Source organism: Falco rusticolus, chromosome Z (assembly GCF_015220075.1).
Source record: "Falco rusticolus isolate bFalRus1 chromosome Z, bFalRus1.pri, whole genome shotgun sequence".
Lineage (NCBI taxonomy): Eukaryota > Metazoa > Chordata > Aves > Falconiformes > Falconidae > Falco > Falco rusticolus.
Genome location: NC_051210.1, coordinates 31,241,614 through 31,268,341, shown reverse-complemented (window position 1 = coordinate 31,268,341; position 26,728 = coordinate 31,241,614). Strand labels below are relative to the sequence as shown.

The following is a 26,728-nucleotide window of genomic DNA, read 5'->3' as shown; positions in this document are numbered from 1 at the left end:
AGTTAATACTGTCTTTCAAAAGGATTCAAATGCATAATAGCATTTATAGCTCTAGGGAAGTACCTGTCAGACTTTATGAGGACAACACTGGAATTCTTTGCCTTTTGGGTCCCATTTAACTCAGCTTAAAACATCTTCATACCAATATGTCCAGTGGAAAGAACCAAATATAGATGCCTAGAGCAAGAATGATTGGTCTGTCAGGAAGGACAAACCATAAAACCCCATCAAAAGTTGTAATAGCTCTTAAAGTTCTGCCTGGCTCAGCGTGTTGCTGGGCAAAGCATGTTTACAATCCACTCCATTACTCTGTCTGCTGTCCAAGACATGAGGATGGGAACTTACCAGCTGTAAGTTGTGGAAACAACAAGGAGAAGGAGAGCTCAGATTCTGGAAATGGAATATGAGCAGAGAAGTAGTGGGTTTCAGAGTGTCCATTAGGAGCACCTTCCCCTTCTCAGTTTTAAAGTGTTTTTTCTCATTATGTCTTCTAATCCCACAATGCCAAGTGCATCCCTGTATTTTAACCCTTTTCTAGGACAGCAAACCCACCTCTTACCTTTTTCTTTATTCCAAGTTATCCTATTATTTCACCACCCATGAAAGGATATCACAAGGAAAACTTTTCAAATATCTATTCATTTTATTTTCCAACCAAAAGTATGCGTTTGTCTCTAGGTCATGTGACACAGGAATACTTATAGTTGCAGGGAAACCCAAGGTGTCTTTCATGGACTGGACAGATCCCTGGTTGATAGTTACCAGTGCCAATAAATGCAGCCATTTTGACAGCTAGACTGCACATTCTGGCCTGTTGCACTAGTCAACAGGGAAGTTTGAGGTTCGCAGCTCTTTTCCAGCTCCATGGGACCCACACAGTCTGCAAGTTAAGAATCCTTTCCTATTCTTGTGTAGCAGTACTAAAGGTTGTTGGATACATGATTTATACAAGGTGCCACAGCAAAAAAAAAAAAATACAGTCTAGATACATGATGGATATAACATTTCCTAAAAGGCATATAATGATTTTATTTCAGCATTAGTATTAACTTAGTTGGAATTACAAGCCAGTCCCCAGCTCCTCTCCAAGTCATTCCTGATAGAATAGGAAAGAAGAAGATCATCAGGTTTTAACATTTTCAATCGTGATACCCTTAATCTTGGTATAACGTGGTATAGCAAACATAAATGTGCCAGGGAAAGGCTTGCTTTTTCAGTTACTTTTTATATACTACTTAGAAATAATTTACAGTCTTCCAGCATCCTTACATCATAGCACTGAAAGTTTCCCGGCTGCATTTGACACTGTCCAACACAATTGTGAGCCAGCTGTGCGAATGAAACTGAAACAAATTGTTCTTGTGTTTTTTTCTGGTCAATAGTTTCTTCCTAGTAAAAGTCTTAAAGCCTACCCACCCTCTTATGCATAGCCAAGTTTCTTTGCTGAGGTATCTTTTGGTGCCATTCTTGCAACAAATATGAAAAAGAGACTTCTGACTCTTAATTTCTTAGCCTGCTGGATAAGAGAAGGACAGCCTTTCTTCATTTTTCTCCAGAGACTGTTGCAAGGATACACCTTCCATTGGAATCTCTCTTGCTTTTTGTTCTCTTTTAAAATGAGATTCATCTAGAGTTAAGGGTATTTTTGCTTTTTTTGCCTTATGTTCTAGGTTGGTAGTTTGACCCATACAGACAGATGAAGTCTAAATTGCTAGAGTGTGTGTTCTTTTGCACTGAAACAATTACATTTTCTTCCAATGAGAGCTTGCTTTGGCACAACAGCCTTAGAGTGTCTGTATTTATATTGTCTGGCAGTGACTTCTGTAAATTCACTTCTTTGTGCTAGGCCCTGGTAGGTCCTTAAAAGAGATATTCCCTGGTCAAAGAATGGTTACAAACAGAAGCAGACACAAAGCAATACTTTGTCCTTGGGCTGTGCCCATTTGCTTTTATGACAGAAGCTAGTCATACCAAGTCAGCAGTTTGAAAGATAATGTAATTAAATTGTTTTATGGCAGGAAAATGCTGCCAATGGTCAATCCTTTAATCTCTTGACAGACATTTCTGTCAGGTTTTACTGCTTTGGCAGTACTAACAGTGTGCAGCTGATAACACTTTTATAATGAGTGCAGGAAAATATCTGCATTGAATCACTTAGCTAATACTGTGTTACTCTCAACCTCTGTGAAGACATTTTTTATTTTATCTTTTGGGAATGCACTGCTTTTCCTTTAATAAAATATTTGTTCTTGAGAGCCTGACAGGCTCTGGGGCACCTGAAGAACCTCAGTTTGGGTGTTCTTTCATTTAAGACCTGAAAAGCGTAAATAAACAAGTCACCTGTTGTGTTGACCTCACTTTTCTGGTTTTTGAATGGCACAGCAGAGAAATGGCTTCTGCATACATGGAACCTTTTTCTACAGTCTGCTAATTGTAAGAGGCACAGCTGTGAGAGAATTTCCTTCCATGCTTGGTGCTGTCTGTGAGCCAGCCATGAATAAGGAGAGAAAGATGGAGCAGCTCTCCTATCTTTCATGCAGGTAATGATAAACTTGAGTATGAGAGAGGATATTCTGCCCGTAGGCCAGAGTACTAACTCTGTTACAATGAAAATCTAAATCTATACATATTTGTAAAGAGAGAACATGTATATAATAACACAACTGACTCTGGGGGTATCATTTGACACAAAGCAGAATGAACAGCAGTTAATGCAAATTATTATAGAAAGCAACCCAGCCTTGGAAAACATGGTTTAGTAGACCTCAAATCAAAGAATAACATGACAGGAAAAAAATAACAAACAACAAACCAACACCAAACATCTGTAGTATGTACAAACAGTGGTGGAGTTTTTCCAGCATATGGGGATGCACAACTTAAAAAGCATTGCTCCCTTTACTTGGCCCAGGTGTGCTACTGTAAAGCTTCATTAGTGTTGCATCAGAGACCAGCCAGCCAGTTCAGACTGACTGATCACTCCCCTTCTAGGCAGATCACAGATTTACCTTCCCACCCTACCCTCTTTTCTCCTGTTTCTCTTTGCACCCAGGCAGGCAGTTGTTGGAACAACATGTTGTGCTGCATCACAGTTATGAGGTTTCATGATTGATCATCCCTATGTATCCCTGAATTTGAATTGCATCTGCGCACCAGAAGCAACTTTTATTTTTACAGGATGGTACAACTACTTGGGTAACTGTGTGACTGCCTGTTAAAGCCATTCATTTTTCTTAATTCTGTTTATCCTCTTACTAGTTACAAAATTGCGTGTCAGAGTCATATTTCTTGCAGCATCATTAAGGGTATCACAGCCTTCAGTAACTAATTACCACAGATTGAAGCCAATAACACAGGTGCCTCCAGCAGTAATTTTTGGAAGTGATAGTTTTGAGAGGAACCTGTGATGGATCATGGGCAGTTCGTGTTATTAAGGCTGTGTAATTGAGGTGGAGAGACATACTAAATTGTACAATATTTTATACAATTATTTGTATACAAATAGTGGGAGTTGTTTAGGAGCAACTAGAATGATGGAAGGGGCAGGAAACTGCAAGCCAGAATTTAAACCAATGTGTCCCCAAGATGCTAGATTGATTGCATTTTCATGGCTTAGCCCTCTTAACGGAAACCAGCCATTAAACCACTGGGAGAGTCAGCTGACACTGGGCAGACCTTCTAGTGCAGCAGTCTTATGATGTATACGTGGTCACACATGATCATGACACAAGAGAGAAGTCAATCACAATCTGCCCTATTGCACATCACCTGGATTTTAAAGTGAAGGTGCAGGTAATAATCCAACCTGTTCCATCCTGGTCCTGAAGTGTATCCCCAGTGGCTGTTATATGTGGCATCTCACAAACAGCCAAGCTCTTCAGGGGAGGATGGCTTGTAGGCCCATTGCTGTACACAGTCAACAGTGTGTCTGATAATGTAATTATTGCAAACTGCCCCTTCCGTCTGTCACTTTTGTAGTGAATCATCAAGGAAGGAACAGGATTAAACTGAGCAATCTGCTGGAAGCTTTTGGTCTTTTGCAAATTGCACAGCATTATGTATACTGTAAAACAGCATTTCCTGCGTACTTCCAAAATCTTTCCCAAAGTAACCTCCTCTTTTCAGAGAGTCTATCACTGAGGGATTGCAGCAAGCCAGGAGAACAGAAACATTTAAGTTCTTGTAGTCTTTCAGGATTTCCTTTAGAGTATTAACTCCAGTGGTGTCCAAAAATGAGATGGAAGAGCAATCTAAAACTAAGGCTTGGAAATCAATTTGCTTAGGAACTAGTTGCAGAGTGGTTTCTCTGGTGCCCAATCCATTAGCAGTTGTGTGATCTCCCTTTTTCAGATGCTGCTTTTCCTTTTTCTCATATTTCTTCCTTCTAGCAGCTTCTAGGTTAGGATCAAAGTTAGTCAGTCTGTACAGAGACTTCAGGAAGTAGTTTCTATTTGCATAGTAAAGTGGGGCCTCAAAACGGAATATTTTGACCTTTGGAACAGAAGAGAGATTTTCATATTCTAAGTCATCCTCGTAAAAGTCGGTGTCTTGGATCTGACCAAGCAGGGTTGTCCGTGGCCGCTGTGTCCGAACAATGATGCATAGCATGGAGAAAACAATGCCAACCAACAGCCCTATTTCTGTGCTGATCAAGGCAGAGGCAGACATGGTAACAACCCAAACAAGCGTGTCCACCTTATTCACATGATACCGTGCTGGCACATCTCGGAACTTCCTCAGGGCTCCTCGGAGGCTGACAATGATGATACAAGCCAAAACACACTTCTGCAGGGAGTAGAAAAGAGGTGCCAAGAAAAGCAGCACCAGTAAAACCACCATTGCACTAATTACTCCAGAGACCTGAGTCTGGCAGCCTGTAGATGTTTTGACGAGTGTTTTTGCCAGAGCTGCACTGGTTGCAAAACAGTGAAAGAAAGAAGGAATGATGTTGCAGAAGCCCACAGCAAACATTTCCTGATTGGCTCGGATGGTGTAAGCGTATTTCTTTGCACACATTTCAGAAAGGGATACAGTGAAGACAAAGCTGACTATGGCGAGAGGCAAAGCATCTATAGCAACTCGGAGCATTAAGCTGAAATGTGGTACCTTGGGGGGAATAAATCCTGTTGGAATAGCCCCAGAAACACTGGATGCATATACTTCATTTAACTTTGCATAGTGTGACACTAGTGTTGCCACAACGATAACTACCAGCTCTGTGGGCAGAGGAAATTTCAGCTTATGCTTATACCGATCTCCCAGTTCCTTAGCAGTGACCAGCACCACAATACAAATGGCACTTGTGATGACATCACAAAGATTAGCCTGAGAAATGTTCCGGAAAATGTTAATCCAGGTAATAACAAGCATCCCATGCCCTTGGCTACGTGGGATTTTTATTCCAATCAGATACTTCACTTGAGCTGTTAAAATGGTTAAGGAAGCACCAGTTGCAAAGCCATCTAGTACAGACTCAGATAGGTACATAGATATGAAACCCAGACGAAAGATTCCCATTAGAACCTGAGGAGACAGAAAAAAAAAAGTTTAAAAAAACAGTTGAGCCTTGAATGGTGCTGCAAATAAAGTACAGATGGGAGAGGACTAGCTGGAGGCAGATAGCGTTTGGCTATTTGAATCTTAGAGCAGGAATTACCCTTTCATGTTTCCAGTCTGCTTTTAAAACATAGGATTCCTTTTACTGTTGTGGGATGCTACAAAACCAGGAGGTGAATGAGGAGTTTGAGACAGGGTCAATCAAACCTTCATCTGAAGTGATTCCACTGAAGTGGCTTGTCTGCCTTTTATTTCCAATGCAAAAGAGCAATGGATCCAAAAAAGGCATCTGTTATACTAAAGCAAATTTTCTATTTTTCATGTCTTAAAGTGAATAAAGTTAAAACTTATGACCATTGCTTTGTAAACAGAATTTGAATGATAACAGCTAAGATCCCTGCTTTAGTGGCACTGTTACATTAAGCAGCTTTTGAGCCCTGTGAACAGAAGGAAGAATGGAGCACAGGCAGCCTTTGTGGCATGCCTAAGGTCAGAAATGCCAGAAGTGCTCACAAACTTTCCCAAATCCCAGGATACTGTCCTTAACTAGTTGCTTTTCCTTCCTTCCATGACTTTGGGAAGAATAGCTTCACAAGGACATTTTGTTGTTCATAAATGTGATCTGAAATTTCATAGTAAACTGGAAGATAGCTAGCTCTGTCATAATTCATAAATATGTATATATATACACACACACACAATTAATAGGTCAGTATGTTCATCTTGCTTCCTTTTGCATTCTCTTGGTATCCTTGTAACAAGCAGCACATTTGTAAGTCTCAAAGAGTCAGCACAGCTGTGGTCTGAGACATAGGTTAGTCAATCTATTTCCCCTCTTGTCCTTTCTGCTTCTGAAATATCTTTGGGCAGCCGTTTGGTAGAGCATAGTACGCACTAGCAAAACACGGAGCTGCACATTCTGAACCTGTGCAGAAGTAGATGAGTGGGTCTGCACCTTCTTAAAGTATCGAGGGGATGAGAACTCTTTTTTTCGCTGTTAAGCTACCTGAGAATTTCCCTCATGGTAAGATCTGTATTGGATTCATGGTCCCATGAAAACAACAAGGCTCAGAGACAGTAGAGTGTCAAAACAATGTTAATGGTCTCACAGAAGACTCTTGTTTTACCTGTGCTTACTAGTAGCTAAGAAAACTGCCTACCTCTTGCTTTCTCTGTGTTGTCTGCAGTTAGGCTTCCTGGAGAAAACAGTCCAAGGTCATTCAAGTGAACTGATGCTCTATCTCTTATTGAAATGAGAGTCAAATGAAAGCTTAGGTCGTGCAAAGAAGATTTAGGAACTTCATACCTTGCCTCTGGATGTCAGCAACCACTTACCTGATACACTCCAGCCACAAATGTCAAAGCTGTAGCAATGCCAATAGCATAGCATTCTTTCCCACACTCAGCATTCATCCCTGCAATTGTAAGGTTGAAGGCAGTTGTGCTGGACTGAGTGTCATTCTGCTCAGAGCCACCACTCGGGGCTGGTGGGACATCATCATTTAAGTCAAACCCAGCCAAGAGAAGTTCTCGATCCACAACTTGTCCTACCATTAAGCTTATCAAGCTGAAAATGCCAACTGAGACGTGACGGGATGTGCCCATTAAGAAATAGATGATGTTGGCAAAGAATGATGTGTAAAGACTATAAATGGGCTTCAGACCTGCCAGCAGTGAGTATGCAATTGCTTGGGGCACCAAAATGATCCCAATCACTAACCCGGACATAACATCCCCCCAGATATAGTCTTTGCACTGGTACTTGGGAAGCCATCGTAAAACAGGAAGGAAGTTCATGACAAAGTTCTTCATCTTCTTTGGGGTGCAGGAGCAGCTCTTCCTCAGCTTAGCTAGCATGACTTCTTTCCTGTTAATCTTGGCATGAGTCTTTCTTTCCATGAGAAAGCAGGGAGAGGCATGCTTTTCTATCCTGGTAGCCTCAAGTCCTGTTTCCATTATCTCGGTGTTTACTTCATGTATGTGTTCCTGCAGTGTGAAGAAAACTGCTATTAGGTTGCCATTCGTGAAGGTTTCTTTTTAGCATAGATGCTTAATTCTAAAAGTTTGTCACGGTTGTGCTTTTAAGGAAGCATTATCCCAGCAAGAACACCACCACAAGGCTTCAGTGACACAAATTTCAGTGACACTAAAAAATAAGTCTGCAGATTGAGCCCATTCTTGCAGACATTTAAGAGTATATTTGATTAAATCTGGTTTGTTTTACTAAGGAAAAATGGAGTTAAATTAGTAAATTCTTTGTACAGGTATTTTCATCAGCTCTTCCGATGCTCCATCATAGAGGTGTCTTTGATCAGGGGCAGCACTTGGTAGTGTGAAATAAACATATATTAACGAGGTAGGCTGTGGTATTTCTAATAGCACATCTTGTAGTCATTGATGTGGAAGTCACATGTGGTGTAGTGACCTGTCACTGCAGCTCTCCTCAATGCACAGGAGAAAAATTTTGCTAGTAGAACCTGTAAAGCAGTTTTCTGGAGAGCAACAGTTTAGTCTTATGCAAAACTTTGTACACAAACCATTGGTGGACTCTTAGAGGCTGCTACATAACATGGACCTGTTGAACTGTAGATTATTTTGATATGCAGCTTCCATTAATTAATAAGCATCTCCTCACAGATACCACTTAGGCATCATATGGACCATACGTCATGATGGAATCTATTACCATCTCAGAAGAGTGCTACTTGTTAGTATTTTCAAGTTTAAACCCATAGTTACTCTAACTTTGTTCTCCGGGGAATAAGATACAATAAATAATTATGTGGGCAGCAGAACAAACATGTAGTTCTCCTGCATGTCAGTTTTCTCATTCATAAAGACTGGGAAAAATTGTATTCTCCAGATGGAAGTGCTTTTGGTGTCTCTTGCCTCTATGAGCACAACTGTTTTCACCAAACTCAATTTCTGCATTTTTACTCAATTGTCAAGTTGAAATTAACTTAGTGCCTTCATAAATCATTTCAGGGTAGGTAGGGACATGACTGAGAGGCAAAACAGTGTAACATGCAAGAGCCCTACCTGAAACAATTTAAAAATAAAAATAAGAGCAGGAAGGTGGACAATGTGAAATAGATTATGCCAGGTGGCAAATCCTGGCTTCTGGTTTGCCATGGAAATAAGTGACTTCCAAGAGTGGATGCCTATATGTAAGTACTGGGAGATAAGGAATGACTTGTATTGACTTAGAAGGAGAGTATATGTACTAGTACAACAGTATGCAGAATCTTGATGAAAGAAGAATTTCTTAAGCCTAGCCTCTCACACTGTCATAAACAGCCAGGATCTCTGCAACAAAGCTTTTTGGTGCCAGATGTGACACGCAGTATAATTTCAAAGCTTGTCTTCACTTACAAGTTAAAGCTGTTTCTTTCCTCTTTTAGCATCTAGAGGCAGAAGCCATCAATTTCCTAAAACTTGGAAGTACGCTCACTGGCACAGTATTCTGTTGGTATATTTTGATGCTTTTATCAGTTGATAGTAAGCTTAGACTCTAGTGACAGAAGTAATCACTCTCTGTGTAAATATCATATGTAATTTTTTTTTGTTAGTAAGAGTACTTTGATTTGTTAATGTTTGGTAACACCCAGTAAAGTGTAGAATTCCAAGCTGAAAAAACCCAAAAGGATTATGAGACCAACTGGAAGCATAATGAATAAGCAAAAGAATAGATTACCAACAGCTTTTAATCTGTAGCACTCCAAATAGAGAGTGGTTTATTACAAAGTGTTCTATCATGCTTAGTGATTTTGTCAAGATTTTAACAAATACCTTTTGCCAGCAAATTGAAAACACTAAGATACGTGTTTGTAACTAGAGCAGAAGTCTTGAACAAGTTCCTAGGTATTATTTTAAATGACACAGTGTGATTTCTAAGGCCATGCAAAATTTAACCACAACTTGAAACAGGATGTTTTAAGTGTTGCAGATAGGTAATTCATAATTTGGTAGAAGGCAGAAAAGAGATTCTTATTAGATGTATGTGGACTCATTGCCCAACTTGAAAATGACTTGCATAGTAGACTAAATATGTTTTTAAAAATCAGTAAATGTCTATGCATCTCGATTACATTAAACAGTTTTTAGCTCCCACTGTATAATTTTCTTTATGTTTGTAAGAAAGGTTTATTTCCATCATAAGGGAAAGCTAATTACAATTTAATGTAATTATTTGGAAAGATTGATGGGTATTTTTATCAGTAATGCCAAATTTACTTTAGACTTTAATGTACTGTGTGGTTATGCTAGGCAAGATCTACTTGGACAAGGCAAGAAATAGGTTGGATCTGGTGTTTGTTAGAATGCAAAGGTGAGAGAAAAGATAAAAGTTACACCACCACGAGAAATATGTAAGAGCATACACTTAAAGCTTACGAAGTACACAATGCTATCAATGGTAATGAAGACTCATTTTTCCGATACAAAACCCCAAAATGTCCTGTCTTACCTAAATTAGTTTGGAGAATGAGAGGCTTGTGTGTGAGGACAGCAAGTCGTATTCAAAAGCCACCTGCTTCTTACAGCCAAGTGAATTCAGACAGCCAGGAAATAAATACGGTGCCCTTATTCTACATACTTAAAAGCTAGTGGGCAGTTCAATATCCAATGAGTGTTTTTGGTAGGCTACATAAAAAAGATTGCATCAGCTTCTGTACACTAGGCTCATATATTTTAATTGTACAGTTGCTGTCTGTCTCTCTTTAAACTCACACAATTCACTTGCAAGTAAATTTGTATTTTCAAAATCCCCCATTAAAAGTCACACATATGCAGTTTGTGCAGCTTCCTGAGGGATGATAATATTTTTTAATATATCAGATTATTGGAATATAATTACTCTGGAAATCTATTAAGACATCTTGTGTATGAATGATAATTTAGTAATGCATCTCAGCTGTACTACTTTAATGGATAATCAAAATAATCGCTTTTTGAAAAAAAACCAAAAAAGCTAGTATGATGAAGCGTATATCTTTTCAGCAGTTTTGATGCATTTTAGACAAAGATCAAATAACTCTTCATGGTGGAATAAATGCATTTGAGCTAAAAGACAGCCAAATACTGACAGAAAGTAATTTTCTTCAGTTTTTTTTCTTCTGAAAATAAAAGTTTCCTTCCTGTAAATAGCCATTTATTCTGCTAGATGCATTTTCAGAAGCCAAGTCAAATGAACGTGCTAGCTGTGAAACAGCTCTACAATGAGATGGTTTCGGTTTCCAGAAACTGTTAGTATTTATAGTTAAATGTTGCTTTTAGAACATAGTAAAGCTGCAGTGATGTTGTTACCAGTGAAACATTTTTCAGCTGTGTAACCCAAGAATTCTCAGGCTCTGATGCCTGTAGCTCAGTAATAACTCAGTTGCTTCACCTGAAGAAAACAGGATTCCACCATGGCTGCATACTATCCCCTGCACATTTGTGCAGCCCAGCAGAGAGCTGGGAGCTTCCAGTGCTCTTGCCATCTCCAAAGACAGGAGGGTGAAGAGCAGATCTGTCTATGCCTGTGCACATGAGTATACTCCAGCCTTCTGATTCTGGCACTGAGATACAACACTGTTATTCCAAAGTAGTAATACTTGAGAACATTCAGGACCCTTAGGGGTGCCAGTAAATAGATTCCTCTACTGGTTCACCAAACTGACCTATTTTCAGTTTAGTCCGTACTAACTGGTTTATAAGAAAAGGGACAACCCCTACTTCAGGCTCCCCCTTGCCCCCCCGAGCTTCACAGAACATAATGCTTGTATTTTATTCAAGGGGAGGCTTCCCATCACTTGCTGTTCTTAGCTGTGTTGTGCAGATGAAGCAGCATGTAACACAGAACATGCCTGTCCATTGACTTTGGTATCAGAACATTCTCAGCTGTTTAATACAAATGAAAGTTACTCGCATACACATTCATATACATATGTATCATCCATATCGTTACAATGAAAAGTAGCCTTGGTTATTTTTAATTGTATTTTGATGTTTGGAATCTTCACAGTTAAGTTTTTTCAAGTTGTCCTTGACCATATAAGCAAAACCAAAAAGCTTTTAATTTTTTTTCCCCTGCTTGAGCAGAACCAGTGCCTGAACCACCCATTCTTTCACATTAAATGCAGTGACTTTCTCTTGTGAAAAGGAGAAACAGAGCAAAGAACCATTCAAGTCAAACAAACTGCTAACTTTCCAGCTGGCCCTAGTCCCACCTTTCTGTCTTTTCACCATGCCACTGACCTGACGGGATCTCTCTGAAGGGGAGGAAACATCCATCACAACATGGTGAGTGGGATTTCTCTTTGCAGATTCCTTGGCAAGGAGTTTCTGCTGGTACACATATAACCATTCTGGCTAGTTGAGTTGTTCTTGTTGTGAAACGGCACAGCCCCAAAAAACTTTATTCTGATGCATCCTTTTGTCTTCCCATTATGATTGTCCACCAGAAAATCTGAAGCTGTATCTCTAGGAAGTCCAAGAGCGAGTAGGCAGGGTGAGCCTGCTTCTTTATGCTAAGGTCTCTTAAATGCTGTATTCAGGACAGAAGTCTGACTATATCACAACTGTATGCTAGAATCACTCACTCTTGCAGAAATAGTGATTGCGAGTGTTAATTTAGGATAGAGCCCTTTAGTTTGAGCCAGGTGATGCAATTTTCTTTATGTTCGAACTATGGAAAATCAGCTAAAAATCTAATGTGGTAGAGCAGGTTTTGTATTTATCACCTGAAGTTCCACTGTATTTTTGTTGCATAAATACAGAAAAAACATGAGAGACAGTTTGGCTAAGCATTTGATTTAAAACACATATAGATGTTGATTAAACTGTTCATGTTACTCATCTTTCATACTAGCAACATTTTCTGCCTATAAGAAACCTCTCTTGGTCTCTCATGGCTATGACTACATTACTATTCTGGTTTTGAGCATAACACAGTTTTGAAAAAAATCCCTGGTTAGCCTCGTTTACAGTGCATAGATTCAATGTACAGAGACATGTTAGGCTTGCAAACCAGACACTTTTTCAGTGGAAAGTAACCCAGAAGCTCTGCCCCAGTGCACTCGACCCTTTATGGTAGCATAAAGTCCTGAGCCAGCAATTGGTTCTTTGGGTAAATTTGAACAGATGTGGTGAGGACATTTAGTCTGTGCAACCTGACTGGTCTGAAATAAAATCCCCTGAAATGCATACCATACGGTACAATGCTGCTTTAGCACCTACTACTTTGATTTATTAATCTGTTTTGTTGTGCAGAATTACTTAGAAATGTCAACATAACCTATGATTTTTAGAAGGATCAAGTGACAGAACAAGTGAAATGGTATTTCTCTTTGTCTTGCATAAGCTATTGTATTTTCAGCTTTAGAGCATCAAGACCTAGATGTACTTGGAAGCAGGCTTCAGCAACGTGCCAGCAACCAAAACCCTTTATTTAACTGACTGACCTGAGCACTGACCTCGCAAGCTTTCAGGCTATAGGCAAAGAATGTTGCAGTGCTTTTTAGAAATATCATGTGAAACTTCATGAGCTTAGTTTTTTACTAAATTTGGGAAAAGGACTGTGGCTTCAAAGCATTTTCCCATTAAGTTTCAATGTTGTGCTAATGCAAAATTGAAAGAGGAAAAAATATTACAGTTTATTGGTCTCTGTGAGTCAGAAAAGGCAGAACATTAGTCTTAAATCCTCTACAAATTAACACTGCTATACTAAGAAGTTACTCTAAGAGTCAAGCAGTCTTTTAGATTTGTGTGTTTCTAATTAAAATCTCCAATTCACAACTTCTACGTACAGCTATAGATTGATCTAGGATTTCCAAGCCAAGTTAGGCTCCTTTTCAAATGCCTGCATTTGCCAGCAGCTGTGGTTCAATTCATATTTTCCCAAGGACTCTCAGTGCAGTGTCCCACTGGGTAAGATGACAACCATGACATGTAACAGTCCCAGAGGTGACGAGCAGGCTACAGCAGAACTCACACAGCCAGCCAGCAGCTGTTGTTAAAGGCTGGCCCATCAGATCATTGTTGGGAATGATCAGACCTTGGAAATAAATGATCAAGCAGTTTCACTGTTCCTCCAGGGGCTGGTTTTTTTCAGGGGTTCCAGAACGTGCTCGTCAAAATATTGGCGTGCACTTGAAGGCAAGGCAGCGTTACTCTTCTGGAGAGTCCTAGGGCATGACCACTAAAAAGATATTTTCTGTGGGGTCAAAGAATATTCCTAAATATCAGACTTCTTGCTTTGGGAAAGGTAGCTGGTCCAAAGTGAAGGTCTGATTTTTAAAAAAATCTTCCAAGACAGCTTTCCAAGACCTTAGTCACCAGCCACAGAGCTAAACACTATGCTGTTTTCTGCCCTGTGGTTTTGCTGGAGTTTGTTGAGTCACATTCTCATGTTTTTTCCTGTTGCCTTCTGTGATATCTTGGGTTTACAACAGGCAATGAGGACAATACTTTGGAAACATTCTTTCATATTTAATTACTAAGAACATGCTCAGTTTTAATAATAATTTATACTTTGAGAACCAGACAAGCATCATATAGGCCACTTTTCTTAACTACAAATAAAAACTAACCAAATGGCTGGTCTTGAACTCCCAAATCAGGGTTTGCAGGAAAGATTATTTTCATACCAATTGCAGCTGGCTATGTGTTTTACAAACCTTTGCCCAGTATCTACCTTATAATTAATATTTATGAGAAACAGAATAATGACAGAATTTAAAAAGCATCACCAGTTTGCAAACTGACTGAAAAGAGACAGTTTTGCACCTTTGCAAACAGGCAAAGAATGAATAAAACCTGAGCTCAGAGGTGTGGGAGGGCAGGCAAATCTCTTACCTGGATAGCTTTTTGACAGGAACGTTCGGCTCTGTTTTTGCACGTTGGAATGAATGAACGTCTTCAGTCAGGCTTTGCTCTATTTGCATAAAGGATAATTATTAGCTAAGTATTCCTCAAGGGAAGAATGGGTAATTATGGAATCTTGAGCTTGCTGCTTGGTAGTGTGTTGCCACTTGTACCGCTCTGAAAACTTGATATATGTGCAGCACTCACTGAGGATTTGAGTTTAAATAATGTGTAAGATTATTAATTAACTAACGCTGATCCAAAAATTATGCTGAGTTCAGGCTAGTACATCTCTGACCTTTGAAGCTGCTTCTCATCTGAGATTTGACCTGGTTTATGCATCCTCATATAGCACTAGCTTTTGATTTTGCGTTTTCAAGGTATAAGAATGGAACTGCAATGTTGCCTGAGATTTGAGCATTTTGTGGGCTGGAATAAGTACTGTGCTGCTCAGCACATAGGATGGGACTGTTGGAGGTCAGAGTTCCATTTCTACACGTCAGCACGTTCAGATCACAAGATCTGTTGTTGCTTCTGTAAACAGAAGACTGTAAAATGTAGGCAGATCAGCAGAACAAAGACTGACTGTCTGTTCATTCTTGTGAGGTATGTAAGTGACTGAGTCCCGTCTCAGCTCTTTGGATAGGTGCAGACCTGTCCAAATGATAAATAATCATCCATTTCTTCTTCTTGACAAAGGTGATAGTTTATGTTTAATGGTTACTAAGCGGTGTAGATTAACAGTTGGAGCAGAAGGCCAGGTCTCCCAGGAACTGTGTTCAGTTGGCCTAGAAGTTAAGGGATGAGGAAGTATGTTTCTCAGCCAAGGAAGAACATGAACATGCATGCAATAAGAATCTGAGGTGGGAAGTGCAAGGTCTGAAAAAGACTGTGTTGCTGGATAGACAAACATGGTGCCTCCTTTCCTGCCAGCAGGAGTGCTTGCAGGGGGGTGCTGTGCACAAGCATGTCTACAGAGGGCCAGGTTACAACATTGTCTTTTATCCCAGCACAAAAAGTTGTTTGCTGCTTTTTAAAAATAAAAAGAAAAGTTGACAATTACGGAAGTGAAAAGTCAAAACACCAACACGAAGGTGGAACAGAAGAGGAAGCACATATCACCTCTGTGCTCAACTAGTCATAGATTCGTAAAACTACTGGCTGTTATCAAGAACTCAAACTTGGTGACAGTAGTTGTGACATTCTAATCCCAAAAGTTAAAGGTGGTCATTTAATTCTTAGTAACATCCTCTTTCTTGCCCCTTCCCTGTAGAAAGTCTTGTCAAGCATTCCTGTTCTTTTGCCATTCCCAAGGTAGCTCTAAGAATAAAAGGGAAGCAGTTGCACTTAATTTGCATAATGAATTTTGTACACTGGTGGCAGTAAAATAGTGTGTCTGTTTAGTCTTGTGCACCACAGAATAGAAAATGGCTTTATTGCTTCTGTTGATTTCTTTTCAGGCCTGTAAGATAAAGTGACTTGAACTCAGTCTCTCAAATTTGTTCTTTCATCCATTTTACTACATAATTCTTAGAACCAAGAGTCATCTTCTCTAATGACCTCTTAAAATGTTCAAGCCATCTGCTTCAAGACCAAAGTAAGGTTGGCTACTCTGTCCTCCTTTAGAGCATGTTTCCAGTATTTGCAAACTGTGCAACTTCTGTCTAGTATTTGCAGTCCTGGAATTTGCAAAATAATTGGGTTTTGCCCCACTTACCTTGTTGGGGTTTTTGTTTTTTTTTTTCCCCCCAAAGAAACCTCTGCATTTCTCTCCACAGCATTTTTCCTAATATCAGGCTCGTAAAGGTACCACAGGATGTTTGCATTATAACTTGACCCCTACCATATAGAGTCGGTTTTAACTTTGTTGTGGCTCAGGCTAGCCTAAAAATAGTGCTTTCTGAAATCTAAAAAAAAAATTCAAATCATAATTTTGAGATACATGAACACTGTTTAGGCACAGCACCATTCAAGTGGGGCTGAATATGTCTGGACAGGACAATTCCACATGGGAAAAAAACCTGACAAAATGAAGCAGTCTCTTATTCTGTCTCTAGGAGTTGTGAAAATAATCTAATTTTGGAGAAACTACATTTTATGATGAATAAGCTTTACTTAACATACAAAAGTATTGATAGCAGAAGGTTCATCACTGCTTTAATTATAGGGATCCTAATCCACACTACATAGCATGAAGCAATTCATCAAGGCTTCAGGCCAGCAATAATTCTGAGTGTGCAGCCCCTGGCATCCTGGTTGAGTTCCACTGACACTAACAAGGCAGGACTCAGTTTTAGAAGAACTGTGTTTCCATGTCACATGCTCAGTTGTGTATTTAACAAACAATGGTAATTGGCCAAAATAACCAAAAGACATGCTACAATGAAACATCTATCATCAACAATAGAAACTACATTAAAAAAGAAAAGACCGTTGACCAATAATTGAGAGTTTACAGATGATTTTCCTTTGTGTGACTTACTATTTATCCTTATAAACAGATGCCTAGTATTAACTGGAGTAAGAACTGCAAAAGGTTAAAAGCAAAATCTACCTGGTGGTATTTGTGAAATAAATGCTGTAAACATATGAAACATATTTGGCTTTGTTGACACACTTACTTGAGAATTTCAAAGATCTCAGAATAATTCACAACATTACTACATACAATTCATATCCAGTAACCTAATTATATGCTTAAAGAAATAACACTGAATTAATATTACAGGGAATATTAATCATACAGGGAAAATTAATCATAGAATCACAGAACCATAGTTAAAAGTGTTTGTTTACAGGGCTACTATCAATAACATCAAATATTCAAAAGTACATACGACAAATAGCCTTGTTCTTCCTTCTGTGCAAGTGTTTGAAGTTCATAAATTCAGCGAATCATAAAAAACACTTAAGACTGATGTCTGAATTATTTGAAATGCCCTCAAGCCTCAATTAGTCTACAGTTTGTCTTTATACCATAGTGACCAGGTGATGTGCTTAAAAGGCATACATTTTATTGCTATTTAATAGGAAAGATGAGAGAACTAAAAATAAGCACCTACTCTTTAAAAACCTCTATGTGCTATCCCTGACAGTCCTTCTCTAGCTGTTGCAAGTGTCCAGCACAGCTGAAAATTATGTGTATGTGGGAGGGAAGCGACATGTTATTGATTAGCTTTTTTTTTAAAAAAAAAATCTTCTGTAGTCCCTGCTGCAGGAGAAACCTTTGAAATCTGCAGGTTCAGTGCAAATGCATCTATTCAAAACAGAGTAAGACCATCCTTTACTATGCATCCCTCGTTCTGTTTCCCATTACAAACAGAAACAATTGATCAGCACTTACCAGAGGCACAAAGTAGCTGCAGTAGCTCCACAACTGATTTCTTATCAGCACACAGTAGCACAGTTCCCCAGGAGCACAGCTTTCTACAAGAGTAGATTAGAAATTCTGTATTTATGGTTTGTGTCTGTCCAATGCTATTACTCCAATGGTGTTTACAGTGAGATAACATATATAAACAGTAGCTCTGGAAAAAAATCTTTGTCCTGTAGAGTGTAATCACAGGTGGAAGATAAGCTTAAAATCATTATATTGCAGGGGCTGGTGGTAATCTCTGCCTTCTTACTCATCCCTGCTATTTTATTTAATAGAGCAGTTGCAGTGCATGGGGATCAACTAGAAGTGCAGTTCTGACTTAGCTTTATCAGTTTCACTTTTTTTGTGAAGGGTTTTGTATACTTAACTTGAATTAAACAAAAAAATAATGTATTAAATGGGATTTAATGTGTGGAACTGTCCTTACACACAGTGTTGAGCTGTCTATGGTTATTAATGGAGTTGTGTCCTCTGAAAAAAGTATTTTTATTAAAATACATCATGGAGGGAATCTTAATGTCTAGGAAGACTTTACGTACCTGCCACTGCCATTGAGTGTGAAATGCATGAGCTTGTTTGCCTGGTAAACAAAACTGCCTGTTGTTTCATCCCTGAACAGCCAGAACTGTGGTACCAAAGCCTGCTTATTGATTGGTTTAGGATGAACATTACCACTGATATTTGTAAATCTTAAGTGGTGAATTTACTGTAGCAAGGATTGTCTCTCAGGAATACTGAAGCTTCTTTGCCCATTCCTTGCATTCATGCGTAATCCTAACTGGATATTCAAAACCCATTTCTGTGTACAAATAAAATAGAGTTTCTTACTGCATTGTGAGGTAAATTTTCCTGTTTCATAAGAACAGAATGTAATGCACTTTTATGCTGAAAAGGGAGGTATTTTTCATATTAGTGGAAACTGTTTGGGATGGGGGAAGAAAGAAGAAAAAAGGATTATAGATGACATGAAGACTCATGGAGTGGAAGAGCTGTCACTGCTGTATTTAATAATACATCACTAGCCTGAATTGTAATGCCAAAACCAGGTTTGGAATAGATCAGCTTTCAGTTTATAGACATGCAGGTTTGCATCTCATTGAAAACTCCCTATAGATGCTATTAATTGGTTTTACCTCCTTAATTGTAAGAGGTTTTGCTATGTTTTACATTCAAGAGCAAAAAACAGACACTGGGATGCCATTTGAAGTGCTGCTCTTTCCAGTATTGGGTTATAGCGCTCTTTTGTTAGTTCTGAAGTATTCAGAAACCACTCATCCCAAAAATTCTGCAAGATAGGAGCAAGACAGTGGATGACACATTCATTGTGCTTTTTCACCATCAATTAAACATCAGTAAAATATTAGGAAATTAACGTGGTATCATTTAGTGAAGCTCTTCTAATTTTTGTTTTGCAAATAAGTGATATATTCAAGTTAGACATACAGTTGCCTGTGGGCAGGCAATGATTAATATAGAAAGACACACCTGAAAGTACATCTGCCATGCAAATATATCCAGGAGCAGCTGGACTTCGTCAGACACCATGTGCTATCTGTACTTTTTAGAGAAGTACATCAGCTGAGAAGTCTGGCTGCAAATCACTACACCTGCAGTGCTTGGCTCCATGTCTTTCTCTTCTTAGACCATTCGTTAGTTGTCCTGTTAGATGCCTCTCAATACAGATCTCACCAAGTGGAAACAAGTTTTGAGAATGTAAGATGGAAAAAGTTAGACACCTCATGAAAGTAACACAGCGTGCATTAATGCAACATTTCAGGTCCAGTTGCAGTATGTTTGTGGAATCTATGATGATCCTGGGTGCTTGCAAGATGTACAGAGCAGACTAAGTAGAGCATTGTTGAATTTGGTTCTTCTTGCATATTTGGCAGCAGGAAGGGCAACCATTCCAACTCCTTGTTGTTATAATACAACAGTAAATAAGCCATGTCCTGTGCTATAATTGGATTCACTTACTTTTGGACTATATTTCCACATAGGACTAACAGGCAAAAGAATAGAATGAGCATAAACAGAAAATAAAGATGTGAAAATGAAGGAGTGACAGTAACAGTACTGTGAAATGAAGCCACGTACCATGGAGACTTGTTACTGAAGGTGCGGTATTAGGCTGGGTGCTTGAATTAGAATGCTGGATGCATACAGAGAACAGTTCTGTTGCTGCTTGGAAAGAAAAGTTCAGTGACAGCTCTCCCAGGCAGTGCCGAAAAGAGTTATGTGCTTGAAGCAAGTAAGTTTTAGCACTTGGTTATCATTCCTTTTCCTTGTGCATCTCAAAAGTCACCCTTTAATCTTCATTTTGGATTTAGTCTCCCTATCCCCTCTTTCTAAAACTTTTCCTTATAGATGACATTATTTGGAGTTGCATCATCAAGAACAGTATAAAACTACAATGAATATTATACATAGAGCCATGTGTTATGCAGGAGGAAATCACTTCCATACATCAAACTCAATCAGAAAGAAAGGTGTCCTGTAGCAGCCCAGCTCACATACAGTGAGCCTACTCACTATATAGACTGAGCCTGCTTTTCAGGCACTGACTGAGCCTTTGAATTTGTAGTGAACAATTAGTGAAAAAGCATTTTCTACTACTGGATTTGCCTTATTGTTATTTCATTACTTCTCTTTGTGAATGAGTGTAGATACAACGGATCTCAACAAGCGATCACAACAAGATCTCACAACAGTCAAAATTATCCATGCCTAGATGATCTGATTGGATGTGTTTGCGTGTTCGGAGAGGCAAGACACTGAAATACCTTATAGCTTTTGCCTAGATTGCTACGCTTTTGTAGCCTGTTTCCCCTTTTACATCTTGAATTTGTTTTAAAAGGGAGGGAGTGAGGGGAGGGGGGAGACAAGACACAACAGTCTAACGATATTCCTAGCAAGCTAACTCACCTTGGCACAGGAAGCTGTTGATGCTTTGTCTGCCTCTCGTCCCCCCACACACAGCACGCTCATTGCTGAAAGGACTGAGGCTGTGCTCACAAAAGCAGGCTGAGTAAGAAATGGAAAATCATAGGCCGTGATTAGCATCAGCTTGAAAGCATTCATTGTTTGCTTACACTTCTATGCATGTGAGTTTTAGCCAGATCACAACAAAGATTTTGTGAGTTGCTTTGCAAGGTGAAGCTCAAATAACGCTGATTTCAAAAAGGAAAGAAGGTAATTAAGATGCTGTATAAATCAAAGTCAATTCTATTTTTATGTATTTAAAAAAAGAAAAAGATTCAGCTGAATGCACAGCCTCCTCGCCAGCTTGTGGAAGAGGCAGTGATTTCCAATAAATAACAGAGGATGCATTTTGCATTTTTGAAGCCAGTTTATTCCTAAACCACAAAGATTCATACCCGTCCTTCTTTTTGCGCATGTGTCATGCTGGCTGGTTGTATGGATGGATTAACTGTGACAAGCTGTGACATCAGCAAGGGCTGGATGCTGCCTGGCTATGTGGATTTGTAATGCATCCTCCCATTATTGCTGGGCTGACTCATGCACACTTTAGGGTGAGTGAATTATGCATGTTATGGGCCCGGGCAGCACGGACTGAATGAAGTCTTCAGTATTGTGCTCCTGTGCAGAAGGTGTGCCATAATTGTAAAGCAAGCAGATTTTCAGTCCCTGCTTATACAAACAATATAGCTGAGAAGCAAATGCAGGCAAGTATTAATGCTAACAAATAAATGAAGAAGTAATAAAGTATGCCAGTTCTTTAGCATGGATGCAGTAGTCTTTGGCCTTGTAACTTTGAAAAAGCCTCTGAATGAAGTTTTAGATCTGCAAAGCACATGTGAAAAGCACAGGTTGTGTTTTGCCTGAGGACTGCCAAGGAGGAAGAATCGGTGTTCATGAACCTGAAAAGGTCAAGTGATCATGGTTATTTTGGGATATGGGGATTTCATGGAAGGCAGCCAATTTACCATATCATAATGATCACAGGAAGCCAGAGCACATGGAGCAAGAACATGGTAGAAGCAGCTCTGCTGTAAATGAGTGCTGTATTGTCAACTTCCACTGCATTCAGAAGAGGGAAGTGTTTATTAATAACCCAGGAGCCTGCTGATTTAATAGTTACTTATTAATGATCTTGTGATCAAACCTGAAGTACCAGTCTAGTAGGGATTTTTTGGTTGACATTGAGGAAATGTGGAGCAGTAAGTGCTGAGAAGGCAGCCTCTGGAAAGGTGAATGCTAATGATGGCTATCCTACCCTTCATATACTCTGAAGTATCATTTCTGTAGTGCTCATTCTCCCTTAGTATCTGCTTTTACAGTCCAGAGGTTTTCAGAACAAGAAACTTATGTAGAGTTGGTGGTTTTGGAGCAAACAAGGTCTTAGTTACAACCTGAACTTTAAACAGGCTTCATTTAATTCCTCAGAGCTGGAAAAGTAAGTAAAGAACAAGGAGGCAGGATCCTTTTGTGTCGTAACAGGGATGTGGAGGGCAACAAGTTGCCTTCTTGGAAAAGGAAAACTTGCTGACATTTCCTATCTGGAGCTTTTGACCTTCATCTTGAAGATGCTGTGCTCACAGCTTGCATGCTTCACTGTCACTTCAACAGTCTGCTTCTCTGGCTAAAGCAGTAAGTTACTTCTGGAGAACCTGGTAGCAGCAAGAGTTTGAACTGGCATAGTTTATCACTGTTTGTTCCTACTTCTTTCCAGTGAACATTTTGGCTGCGGACACTGAGCTTCTCTCCAGGTTAGACAGGCTTGTATGTCTGTATGGTCCCTAAAATGGTGTCATGGACTCTAGAAAATCAATTTTTTGGGACACTGTATCTAAGGATGCTCCTGATAGTAGTCACCTGCTGCAACTGTTGACCCTTAGTTGACTCATGAGAGGGGGAATTTAATTATCATGAATATTTACACTTATCAGAACAATGATGACTGTGCTACCATTGGTCCACATCTGGGCACCATGGCCAAGGGAGTGTATGCTTGCAGGAAACAGCTTACAAGGCCAAAGATGGTCTGGCACACAGCTAAGCATCTCTATCAAATGAATAATGGTGTGTAATATGTTCATTCTCTGAACAGACACCATAGCAGGGTAGTGGCTTAGACTGCTCTTTCACTTCTTTCTAAGACTGTAACACAGAAAACCTATGGAACAGTGTCTTTTTCTAGGTGGCTCCCTCATGGAGTGCACCTTTCAAATCTGAGGTCAGCCAATACCCTGCTGAATAATCTTGTTTACTGTTAAGATGTCATTTGCACCTCTCCTTTGCCAAAAGCTTGTGCCAGTGTTCTGTGTGCTAGTTCTTGGCAGCATTTGCCACTAGGCAAGCAGTCTTTTCCAGCAGAAGCTCCCAGTGAGGCTGTAAGCAGACTCCGCTGCCTTGGGAGTGGTGCTAGCCAGCCACTGTGGCCAGTCTACCAGAAGAGAGGCTGTTCTCAGACATTGGTGAAAGCAAGCCAGATTATGGTAGCTTCTGATGTGCATGGTAACTGTCCACCAGAAATGTAGAGGGAGGCCACATCAGCTGAGTGAGAATGTCAGGATGAGAAAGTGTATAGATATTTCCCAATCGTATCAATCCTAGGTCAGACAAAGCTCTCTTCAAAGCTCTGTTGATGGTTACCTTACTTGTTACCTTAGGGTTCCTAAACAGGCTGTGAGCTACTGACAGAGGTCAGCCACAAGGCTTCCTATCCCAGGAAATTTGTTCAGTACATTACAGTAAAGTTTGATAAAGTTAGCTTGACGTGTAATCAGAGATTCAGTACTTGACTGAAGATTACCTGGAATGGAAACACTCCCTGCCTGTGTTTTTCTTGCTCTCTTCTCTGTAGATAAGATACTTGGTCCAATGTCTGCGTGTGCACTTGCTTCCGAGGGCATGCAACGATGTTCCTGAGCAGGATCAACCCAGGGCAGAACAGAAGCAGCAGATTACTGGACACAAGAGGGAAGCTGTAGCTGTAGGCTAAGGAGCAGTATCCACAGCTGTACTAACCAGGGCAGACCTGGCTGTGATGCAGGGTGTTCACAGCCAAAGCTAGCTTACCCCTGCCCTCCCGAGAGATTAAGTTTGTTGATGGGAGTAGGCTGAAAGTGGTGTGAATAAGAAGCACAATATGATTATCTTACAACACTTCGGCAGCCTATCCAGCCTGTGCACCTGAAAAGGATTTCCTTCCATACTGGAAAAACCTTACTCCAGTAAAGGGAGGCAAGCGGACAGATGTTAACCTGGGCCTGTAACCTTTGACTCAGCAAAGGATGTCCCACAAAGCAAGCCTCTCCAAGGATGTGAGCACCAAGATTTTATGACAGCCAGCAGACTCTGCTCCATACTTATCATTACTCTTCATGTTCACAACACCATTGTTGCTCTTAGGAGCAAGCATGTACAAATGGGTCTTGAACTGACACCATGACAAAGACTGGAAAGACATCTCACCAGTGGGCAGGAGTGTCTGCAGTATAGCAGTCTGAGGCCTGGGTCTTATATTGGTGCCAGGAAGCCAGTAAGCATGTTTTAGGGTCATTGCTTGTTATGACTGAAGATGATGAAGGCCTTATCTGGCAGGTCTCCCAGAAAAAGCCTAGTTGAGGAACATTTGAAAGGCAGACATAGACAAGACAGTGATCGCTGTTCCACATCGAAATGCCCAACGGCAAACCATGAACAATCCCAGTCTGGCAAGCACTCACATGACATGACAAGGACATAACCTTCTGCATGTTCGTAAGTGAAGATAGTGGTGTCTAGAAACCATAACTTAAGGGTAGAGAGATCAGAAGATGAGCAGGCCAAAAAAAAAGAAGACTGTAAAAGTCTGTGAGCCTGCTACCAAGGACCCAGTCATAGGTCTGCGGTGCTGCACCAGCAGGTCCTAGGTCAGATATACCAAGCTGTTTTGAACAACTTTGACAATGTTAAGTGAATTTATCCTGGGTCTGGGACTTACCTTGTCACATGCCTGTGACAGTTTTGATATGGTCTTCAGTGTCCTAAAATTATATTTATAGGACTCCTGGTAACAGCCTGATAGTTGAGCCAATCTTCCCCCTGCAGAATGTTTGTAAATAATACCAGCTTGTGAGATTCCTGCTGTGCCCCATGCATGGCAGTCAGCACAGCTTCCAGACACCTCATGGCATGCAACCATGCAACCCAAATTCTAGTGGTACTGTATAGGTTATGTAAAAAAAAAAAAAAAAAAAAAAATCAACCATCAACTGCACATCAGAAAAGTAGTATGGGTGCGGATAAGATCAAGATCTGAGAAAGCTGCAATCCTAGCAGTTAAGTAATAGTTTCACTAATAGGAGCATACTGCCTTAATCCAATTGCAAGCAAGAAAAGATTCCCATGAAGTGACAGATCAGCCCAAGGATATAAGAAGTACCTCTACATCTACACATATAACACAGGATCTCATGTACTGTCACTTCAGTCATGGCTAGCAATGGCATTCTGTTTTACATGTTTTACTTAATTGATACAGGAGGAGAAATGTGCTGGGTCCTTAAGTGTACATGCATCACATCGAAGGCCTTATTTTCCTGTATGTTTTCACATAGTACTGTGTAGACCTTAGACTGGAGTCAGGAAGACAATAGCTCTTTTGCTATTATCTAAATGGTGTTATTAAGTTTTTACAAGACAGTACAGTTAATCATTCTTATGCTCACTGACTGTAAGTGTGCATGTAAGCAAATATTTCAATAGAACACAGGGTACAACTGGAAATAGTTAATGGATCTGAGGGAGTAGAGCTACCTTTTGCAACAGAATATTTGTCTTTGAACTTTGGAATAGGACTGTCAGACTTTTTTTTTTTAACCTCTGTCTAAGCAAAAAAAAAACCCCAAGTTCCAAATGGCTGTTCTTTCATTCAGCAGTAATTTCTAAAATGCTCTTATGGCTACTAAAGTAAATAAATATCTTTCTGCTCCATTTGACTCTGGCAGGAGCTGCAAGCCCATCAATGGCTGCAGACATGACAATTTCTGTCCTGGTGGTAGGGCATACTTTAAAAGAGAAAAGCCAGCTGCAGGTCTTTGGTAGAGGAGTGTGACCATGCATGGGCTGAGATTGTGTGCTTGGTTACATCACAGATGGAGCTGGTACAGTGGATATAGCTTATGTTACATCTGTTTTGCCTGTCCTATTTTCATCTTCCATATCATAGTCGGAGATGCTGATGGCACTTTGTCCTCTTCAGGTTGTACACTTCCCTTCTTTATTCCCTAGGCAATTTTGTCTGCCTTTCTTAATTCTCTGGGAACTTTGGGATTGCTAATACAGGTTCTTCACTGAAACCTTCCCTTGGCAAGAAAGCACAGAGGAAAAGCCCAGTCTAAGAGGCTCACAAATGCATGGGAAGGCACAGAAGGAAGTTGTGAATCTCAGCACAGAGCCTATCATTGATTTAAGAGATCTGCCAACTGCCCCATTCACACTTTTTATCCTTTGTGTCCAGCTGGCACTGATCTGTTATAGAAACTGTGTGTGATTGTGTCTCCCCCTTCCATCACATCTAGAACATTGCATCAGCAGTTCACTTGTACAGATTTCCACCCAAGCAGAAGCAGTGTGCCTGGGAAAGAGTAGGCAAGGCAGCAGAGGCAGGGCTCAGGCTGCACTGTACCAGAGAAATTAGGTGTAGTGCTCTGGCAAGGATGGAGAAATCAGCTTTGAGAGCTGCTGGCAAGACCCTGATCATCCCTCTTATATGACCAGGGCTGGACCTACCTCAGGGGTGCTTACAAAGCCTTTTGCTTAGGGCATACTGAAGTCAGAATTTGGCTTGGGCCAAATGGCTGCAAGTCACACTACCGGAATGTTGTCAACAGAACTTCATTTTTAATTCCTATTTGACACTTCATACTGGCAAAACTTCTGTCTTGTCAGATTTCAGTTAAATCAGGCCACAGATTCAGAAGTTACAGGAAATCATACATTGACCCA

The 26,728-nt window shown here is 40.1% G+C and overlaps 2 protein-coding genes across 8 annotated transcripts in view; one reads left to right on the top strand and one right to left on the bottom strand.

Moving 5' to 3' along the window:
- IDUA (alpha-L-iduronidase) overlaps window positions 1–26,728 on the top strand; it is a 48,112-nt gene that overhangs the window by 4,685 nt on the left and 16,699 nt on the right. The window contains exon 1 of one of the 5 annotated variants that reach the window (XM_037372812.1): window positions 2,351–2,540. The exons of the other annotated variants lie outside the window; for them this stretch is intronic. Coding sequence (XP_037228709.1) covers window positions 2,374–2,540 — 167 coding nt within the window. The 5' untranslated portion in view covers window positions 2,351–2,373. Of the gene's footprint in view, window positions 1–2,350; window positions 2,541–26,728 lie in introns of those variants that run through there. 5 annotated transcript variants of the gene reach the window in all.
- On the bottom strand, window positions 1,005–20,718 carry SLC26A1 (solute carrier family 26 member 1). 3 transcript variants are annotated; one of them, XM_037372808.1, is made up of 4 exons: window positions 20,699–20,718; window positions 17,744–17,826; window positions 6,892–7,542; window positions 1,005–5,523 (listed from the first exon to the last, which is right to left on the bottom strand). In XM_037372808.1, the coding sequence occupies exons 3-4, from the start codon at window positions 7,510–7,512 to the stop codon at window positions 4,003–4,005; spliced, it is 2,142 nt and encodes a 713-aa protein (XP_037228705.1). In that variant the 5' UTR covers window positions 7,513–7,542; window positions 17,744–17,826; window positions 20,699–20,718; the 3' UTR covers window positions 1,005–4,002. The 3 variants fall into 3 exon arrangements, with proteins under 3 accessions (XP_037228705.1, XP_037228704.1, XP_037228706.1); XM_037372807.1 differs by lacking the exon at window positions 20,699–20,718 and adding an exon at window positions 14,392–14,470 and having other exon boundaries at window positions 17,744–17,823; XM_037372809.1 differs by lacking the exons at window positions 17,744–17,826; window positions 20,699–20,718 and adding exons at window positions 12,755–12,758; window positions 14,415–14,580 and having other exon boundaries at window positions 6,892–7,562.